We start from the raw sequence: 8,435 nt of genomic DNA, 5'->3' as shown, positions 1-8,435 counted from the left end.
GGTGGGACCAAGCACAGTGATTTGGGGAAAGGAGGAGGGGAGGGGAAGGGCAGAGAGAAGAAAGCCCACAAATCGACCCCACCTTCCCCAAACTGCCTGGAAGCAGAGCCCACAGGCCCCAGGCGGGCCCCTCCCCTGGAGACTTGGCCAAAGTGTCAGACCAAGAAGTATCATTACGTCACTGGGCATTCAGGGGTTAATGATGGGGAGTGGACAGGACCCCGGTATTTAACTAATGCAGAGACGCCTTGAGATCAGAGGCACCCCTGCTGACTTCCTTCTCCTGCAGCCCAGCTTCTCTACTCCCTGCACCCCTCCCCTCCCCCCAGAATGAAGCTTCCCCCTCTTCTGACCTTACTTTGCCTCATGGGTAAGTAACCTTCCTGCCTTTACCCCTCCCCTGCCCCAGCTAGGAATCCCCAACTCCCTGGAGGCCCCTGAGCTGGGCCCCAAGGACGGTGTGATTGGACATCCTGAGGAGGCCTTCCCTGGTGGCGCAGTGGTTGAGAGTCCGCCTGCCGATGCAGGGGACACGGGTTCGTGCCCCAGTCCGGGAAGATCCCACATGCTGCGGAGCGGCTGGGCCCGTGAGCCATGGCCGCTGAGCCTGCGCGTCCGGAGCCTGTGCTCCGCAACGGGAGAGGCCACAGTAGTGAGAGGCCCACGTACCGCAAAGCCATCACTAGTCAGTGGAGAGGGGGGAGAGGGGAAGACTGTAGCCTGGATGGCCCGGTGGGGCGGGGGAGAGGGGCTGGCAGGGATCCCAGACAGCACACGAGCTCCTGCCACCCCCGCTCCATCCCTCACTTAAGTTTCCATTTTGGGCTCTAACCTGCCCGGGTCAGCAGCCCCCCATTGCTGCATCATCAGGACCTAGAGGAATTTGGGGAAGTCCAGGTGGTTCGGAAGCTTATCCAGTGACATCTGATGGGACTTGACAGGGACAGAGTTCCTGCGGGGATCGGGCTGACACCTGGGGAGGTGATCAGGAAGGGTTGGGACCCGGGAGGATGAGTGGGCGGTATTCTGGGAGCTGGTGGAAGGAGAACAGGAGGGGGGTCATGTGGGCTGACACGACGCGGGTGAGGGCTAGGGGATCGAGGTGCGATGATGTCGTGGGGATATTATTACTGCTTAACATTGTTATTATTGGGAATGAAGTGCTTAGGGAGGTGAGGTTACCTAGACAATCAGAGAGATGTCTGGACTCAGATTTGGGGGCACATCAGGGGCAGCTGGCTGCAGAGGGTGGGGCCCTGAGGGATCTGACCTCCTCCACCCTCCCTCCCAGCAGTGGCCCTGGCTGTCGGGAACCTGGTCCAGTTCGGGGTGATGATTGAGAGAATGAAGGGGCGGCCTGCACTGCAGTACAATGACTATGGCTGCTACTGTGGTTTCGGCGGCTCCCACTGGCCAGTGGACCAGACAGACTGGTGAGCAGGCGGCCCAGCAGGTGGAGCACCCCGCTGGAGGATGCAGAGGCTGGGGGAGCATCCTGGAGGGTGGAGGAGCTGGGGGAAGCATCCTGCGAGGAGGGAGGGGCTGGGGGCACCTAGAAAGTTGGGGCCGACCTCCACTTTGAGCCCCTTTGGGCACTGAGCCCCCCAGGCAGCCCCTGGTCCTGCCCAGCCTGGCTCACAGGCCCCTCCAAGCCAACCATGACCCTTACAGGTGCTGCCACGCCCATGACTGCTGCTATGGGAGTCTGGAGAAGCTAGGCTGTGAACCCAAATTGGAAAGGTATCTTTTCTCTGCCAGCAGGCACAGCATCTTCTGTGGTAAGTGAACAGCCCTAGACTCCCCCAGACACCAGGTTGGGGGACAGCTTCAGCTAGGAACCCTCTCCTGATGGAGACTCTTGAGCCTGGTCACCTGGGCTGGGGCGGGGGTGGGACCTTCCATCATCACGGAAGTGGGGAGAGACCTGTCCATCTACCCAGATGCTCCTGTGGCACCCAGTCTAGAGAGCACGTGACCCATCAGCTCCTGCCCTGACCCCAGGCACTTTCCCCAGCCAGAGCCCTCCCAGCTCCAGCCTCTGGGGAGAGGAGCAAAGTGGGTAGAGCTGAGCCAGGGCCCAGAGCAGCTGTACCCACACAGCCCTCCCCAGGGCCTGGGTGGCAGCTAGAGGCAAGGTTCCCAGGACAGAGCCTTGAGGGCAGAGCCCCAGACAGAGAGAGCTGGAGCTTGGATTTGGGACAGCAGACCCTGCTCCCAAAGGCTGACTGTACCGGCGCTCATCTTTGCCAGGCCCAGTGCCCACTTGGACCAAGTAGCTTTCCTCTGGTCCCCGGCCTGGGGAAGCAGCCTGCTCCGAGTCAGAGTGCGGAGGGCTCCACGCAGCCCAGCCCCGTGGAGGGAGCTCAGATCAGAGAACCAAACCTTCTTCCTGCCGCAAAGCCAGGAGCAGCCTGGAAGGAGGGCAGGCCCAGCGTGGGGCACAGCAGGAGGGTCTAGGAGGGTCAAAGAAGACTCAGCTCAGATCTCTAAGGTCTGTCCTGGGGGAGACGCAGAACGAGGACCAGAACCACTGGAGGCAGATTTGGTTCAGAGTTGCCTGTTCCCAGCAAGGCAGCTTTGACAGGTAGTAAGCTCCCCATCCCTGGGGGTTCATGCAAGGCTAGGAAGCCACCTGTTAGGGACGGCACTGAGAGGGGAGGTGTTAGGTGAAGAGGGACACCGGGTCAGGGAGTCACCTACCCATTGTATGTCTTTGGGCAAGTGACGTAACCCCTCAAAAGCCTCTACTTCCTCATCTATAAAATGGAGACAATCACTCACTTCCCTGGCTTAGTCCAGCTTCTGGTAAGAACCCCCCAAAGGAGCTGACATGGCTGTTAAGCCCCCTCCAACTCTGATTTCTGCTGAAAGAGCCGGTGAGAGCAGAACCCGGATGGGGAATGAGGCTGACCTTTGCGAAGGACAGTGAGGAACCTGGACATTTCTGAGCTGGGGGATGACTTCGTGGGGACAAAAAGGATCCAGAGCCACTCAGGGCAGACAGAGGCAGTGGAGGGAAGAGGAGGCTTTGGGGCCCCTGGTACCTGCAGAGCTGACTCCAGTTCTGCTCCCCAGGCAGGGTGTGGCCACGTGTGGAGGGGGAGCCCTAAAGTTAATGCTAGGAAAATGGGCTCCGTCCGCTCTGAGGGAGATAGGCACGGCCGAGCAGGCCCCAGTTGCAGTCCCTCTGGGGCACTCTGAGTCCATCTGGGGTTGAGCTGCTGTAAACTTCCCAGTTTTCCTCTCTGGTTGATGGCCGCCTCACTATAAGTAACGCATTACATGGGAGAAGGAGTTGCCTGGAAATGCACTCTCCCTGGGCTGAGGCAGAAGACAGTTAGTGAACCAGATGGTCTCCCCATGGGGGAAAGGGCTAAGGGCAGTGGACTGGGCTTGGGAAAGAACAGGAGAACAAACGTCCAGGCTTCCCAGCATCCTGGGCCCCAGCAGGCCCTCCAGTACACTGCCCTTTCTCTCACCCATCCCTGGAACATCCCCCATGAGAATGGGCTTCCAGCAGACTGGGGCTGAGAACAGGGACCCCAGAGCAGTCCCCTGCATGTCTGAGAGTGGCAGGACCGAGGCGCCCAGGCCCTGACTCACCTCGTCCCATCCAGCTGGCAGAACCACCTGCCAACAGCAGACCTGCGAGTGTGACAAGAGGGCTGCTCTCTGCTTTTGCGACAACCTGGGCACCTACAACCGCAAATATGCCCATTACCCCAACAAGCTGTGCACCGGACCTACCCCGCCCTGCTAAGGCTGTGCTCCGCTTCTCCCCTGCGGCCCCCTGCCCTCCAGCTGCTGGAGCCCCAGACCTCTGGAACATTGGCACCAGAGCCCCTCCCTCTGGAAAATTCCTTTGCTGCAAACCCATCCCTCCCTGAGAGCTCCCAGATGAGGAAGAGCCATGCCCGGGGGCCCTTTAGCACCCAGAAGATTCTATAACCCACCCCCTGGGATCTCAGTTCCCTCTTCCGAATATGTGAACGATATTTCCCCATAATTCTAATACTGATCCTCAGATTCTATCATTGTAGGGCTTAATTAGTCTACAGTTTCATTCATTCATTCATTTTGTGAGCACCCACCATGTGCCAACAATGTGCTAAGTACTGGGACACAGCGTGGGTCTGACCTGGGTGGCCCCTGTGCACGGTTCTGACATTCTGTCCTTTTAATTTCCCATTACAGTGAGTTTTTGTGATTCTCTTTTTCTAACATTCCACCATCTTATCCAAGATAATAATGGCAACCTCTAGAAGGAATGTTTCTGGCCATATGGCATAATGTGAGAAGCACACAAAATACCAACCTAAAAATATTGTCCCCACCATGTCATCAGGCTTCAAATCCCTCCCATTAGAAGACTGGCTCAAAGTGAAAAGAAGCTCTCAAATCACCTTTTTCGAAGCCCTCCCTTGACAGATGGGCATCCGGGGCTCAGAGAGGGAAAGTTCTACCTGAAGGGGTGTCCTCACTCCCATGCCAGTGTGCCTTCGTTTCTTCATGAGTGGGTATCAGTCACTGACACTCTACCCCTCTGGTTGTCATCTTGGACAGCCTAGGGTGCCCAGGGAAGGTCAGCTGTGAGGATGCCCAGGCCAGGTCAGGCTCCTGATACAGGGAGGGGAAGAGGAAAGGTTTCAACCTCCAACACCCTAGGGCCAACTCTGGAGCCAATTTAAAGCACCAAAGGATTCCCATCAAATGGAATGCAGCCTATCTGGGAAGCAATGAACTTCAGCAGATTCTACTCCTAAATATAGATATATCTCCTCTATCTATAATATGCTAATAAAATCTTCCAGGATTGGGATGAGCCTATTCAATAAGATAAAGCATGTAAAAAAGAACTGCACAAGTGGTTGAGAGTCTGCCTGCCGATGCAGGGGACACAGGTTTGTGCCCCGGTCCGGGAAGATCCCACGTGCCGTGGGGCGGCTGGGCCCGTGAGCCATGGCCGCTGAGCCTGCGAATCCGGAGCCTGTGCTCCGCAACGGGAGAGGCCACAACAGTGAGGCCCACGTACAGCAAAAAAAAAAAAAAAAAAAAAAGCATTGCACAGGGCTTCCCTGGTGGCGCAGTGGTTGAGAGTCCACCTGCCAATGCAGGGGACACGGGTTCGTGCCCCGGTCCACGAAGATCCCACATGCCGCAGAGTGGCTGGGCCCGTGAGCCATGGCCGCTGAGCCTGCGCGTCCGGAGCCTGTGCTCCGCAACGGGAGAGGCCACAACAGTGAGAGGCCCGCGTACCGGAAAAAAAAAAAAAAAAAAAAATGCATTGCACAGGCAACGCTCTCAGCGGCCAGGTAATAAACATCCACTCCCTTTGTCCATTTCATGGCACGTGTGCAACTTTCAGGACTTTGAGGGCAGGAAAGAGCCTGAAACCATCAAAACGATGATCATCATACATTTTAAAAGGTGAAGAAGTTCTGTGCTAGCAAAACAAACACAAACAAACAAAACACGAGAGGGGCAGATGTGCGTGCTTTGTTGCTGTGACTTGACTCAAATCCTTGGTGAATAATCACCAGGAGACCAGGTCTTAAAGCACAGTGTGTGTGGGTGGGGAAGAGAGCACAGTGTTGGGAAGGGTGGTCCTGAGGCGCCCTCTGTTGTCCATTTTGTTCAGGCTAATAGGTGGAAACAAATTTGGCTTAAACCTGAATTTCCCTTCATCGTGTGGGCAAAGTATGTTTCTGGGCTAGTGAAACCGGTCCCTTCGCACTTTCAGTAATCATATGCTCAGAAGTAATCAATAAGTCCTTACAGACATCTTAGAATGATGGTACGACTGCATACACGAGAAACACAGGAAGAAGGAACTGACCTGGGGGAGATTGAGAGAGGTGGTGCTCTGGGCGTTATGGATTCAAGGCAGCGATGGAAGGAGTACCTATGTGATGTTACAGTTGCTTAACCATCTGACAGGGTGAAAACTGGAACTTAAGAACAAGCCCCGGTGCAGCCTGTTTTTCGAAGAATCAATAAATATTTGGTGAATGCAACAATGATTCTGTCTAAATCCTGTTTGTGTGTGTCTACAGTACACACGCTTGATTTCCAGCACAGACTTGGTGGAAAAGGCTGAAAAAAGGAAAGGAGAACCCTGAACTTGATGTTGGAGCTTCCAGGTAAAGCCCTCTGCTTTGCCACTTAGCAGCGGTGCATCTGTTCTAGACCTCGCTGCTCAGGGAGCTTATTAGAAATGCAGAATCTTGGACCTGACCCCAGACCCCCCAGTTAACAAGACCCCCAGGTGACTCGTGTGCACACTAAAATCCAAAAAGCGCTGATATATGGCCACAGACAGCCTCAGTGTCTGCACTTGTAAAATAGAACAATGACATTTCCCTGGTAGGTCGATTGTAGCAAGATTTCAATAAATTAGCATGTGTGAATGTACACAAAATAATGCCTAGCCCATTATAAGCATCCCATAAATGAATGAATGATAGTCATAATAACAAAAAATACCTAACATTTATTAAGCATTTGGCATTCACCAGGCACTGTTTTAAATGCTTTATGTTTATTCATTTATCAAATGAATGAATGAGTGAATGAATTAATGGATGAATGAGGCATGGGGACTAAATCAAGGCTGGGGAGGGGACTTTGTTACCTGAATGTTTCATAGCTTGCGTCTCCAATTTTGATGATAGGATTTGGATGGTTTTTGCTTTTGTTCCCACTTAGCCCCTAACAAAAGCTATGAACCAAGTGTTCGATTAAATAACTTGCTGAGTAAGCGATTAGAAATCAAATCACGTTGGAATTCCAGAGTTAAGTCCAATTATTATTTCATGGACATTCGTCCACTTCTTTAGGGTTCTTCACAGTGTCACTGCTGGAGCACTGAATACTGTATTAAATTCCATTCCTTCCCTCAATATGCTTTCATTCAAACCATGCTCCTGGCCCCTTGCTGAAACCTGGCGACGGAGCCAAATCTGATGTGGCCAACCTACAGACAGACAACACCAATTACTCTACACTAGTAAGTGTCATAATAGAGCTAAGATCAGGCTCTCAGGACCTAAGGTTCTTCAGCCCTCCGTTCTCCATCCAGTCTCCATCCTGTCCACAATGCCAGCTTCATTTTCCCAGAGATTGATTTCCATCATATCACTCTTCTGCCCCTGAACGATCAGTGGCTCCCCATTGTCCACCAAGCCCTGGCATTCAAGCTTGGTATCATCTGCTTTTCCAGCCGCATATATTTCTCTATGCTCCTCACCACTGCCAGAACCTGCCCACCTGTTTTCACACCTCTGTGCAATAGCTTCCTTCAACCCAGAAGCCTCCCTCTCACAGGCTCCTTATCACCACATTCACATCCATGTGCTTTGAAGGCACATCTCAAATGCCACCTTTCCCATGATGCTTTTCCACTTGGAGAAGATTTCACCCTCCTCTGAACAGCCAAGCAATGTGTTTATACTTTTCTTAGGGATACTTACCGCAGCTATTTGGGCTCTTGTTTTGGGTTCCTATATGGTGAAGGCAGACTGCCCTGGGTTCAAATCTATGATCTTGGACCCATTATTTATTTCCTCATGTGTAAAACTGGGATGGGACCATCAGCCTCACTGGGTGGTTTTAAGGTTTAAATGAGATAACTTATTCAAAGTGCCTGGAGCATCATAGATGCTCCATCTGTGCTAGGTCACTTTGCTTTTTTTTTGCGGTAGGCGGGCCTTCACTGCTGTGGCCTCTCCCGTTGCGGAGCACAGGCTCCGGACGCACAGGCTCAGCGGCCATGGCTCACGGGCCTAGCCGCTCTGCAGCATGTGGGATCTTCCCGGACCGGGGCACGAACCCGTGTCCCCTGCATCGGCAGGCGGACTCTCAACCACTGTGCCACCAGGGAAGCCCCACTTTGCATTTTTGTCTCCCCTATTGAATCCATCACATGGTGGATGCTAAATAAATATCTGCTTAATTGAATCCACAGATACATGATAATTGCGATTATTTTACAGAAGTAGCATCATACACATGATAGATACTAATTTATTTGAATAGCCCCTTGGCCCACTACTCTGAGTGCCATTTTTTATCTTAAATGGACAAGTGTTTGGAAATCATTAACCTTCAGTGCCCTGATCTGTTGTCCCCCAGATGAATGAGGTAAAATTGGCTGGAGAGACGGTACATAACACTCTTCCTGGAGGGCTGTTACCTGTGATGTGTTCCAAGGTCAAAATGCACATACAGGCTGACTCGTGACACTGTAAGAAGAGGTCAGGAGGAACCAGGTATTCCTGATCTTGGGAATTCATTCGGTATGCACAGCATTAGTCTTCCAGTAGCAAAAGGCATGCGACAAGTGTTTGAAGAAAGGAGTTCCCAGTCCTTCTCCACACGAATTGTTTACCCTGAATAAACTGTCCCAAACACGTGGGACATCCCACTCTCCCACTGGA

General features: G+C 52.9%; 1 protein-coding gene across 2 annotated transcripts; it reads left to right on the top strand.

Annotated features, from left to right (window-relative positions):
• Nucleotides 1-330: 330 nt before the first annotated feature.
• On the top strand, nucleotides 331-3,760 carry LOC307048958 (group IIE secretory phospholipase A2; the record flags this gene model as incomplete). 2 transcript variants are annotated; one of them, XM_079698253.1, is made up of 4 exons in its annotated part: nucleotides 331-370; nucleotides 1,295-1,433; nucleotides 1,672-1,778; nucleotides 3,618-3,760. In XM_079698253.1, the coding sequence occupies 4 exons, from the start codon at nucleotides 331-333 to the stop codon at nucleotides 3,758-3,760; spliced, it is 429 nt and encodes a 142-aa protein (XP_079554379.1). The 2 variants fall into 2 exon arrangements, with proteins under 2 accessions (XP_079554379.1, XP_079554378.1); XM_079698252.1 differs by having other exon boundaries at nucleotides 1,292-1,433.
• Nucleotides 3,761-8,435: the final 4,675 nt, after the last annotated feature.

This window comes from Hyperoodon ampullatus, assembly GCF_949752795.1.
Source record: "Hyperoodon ampullatus genome assembly, chromosome: 2".
NCBI lineage: Eukaryota > Metazoa > Chordata > Mammalia > Artiodactyla > Ziphiidae > Hyperoodon > Hyperoodon ampullatus.
Note: the sequence above shows the minus strand (reverse complement) of the source record. Positions and strands in the feature narration are given on the sequence as shown.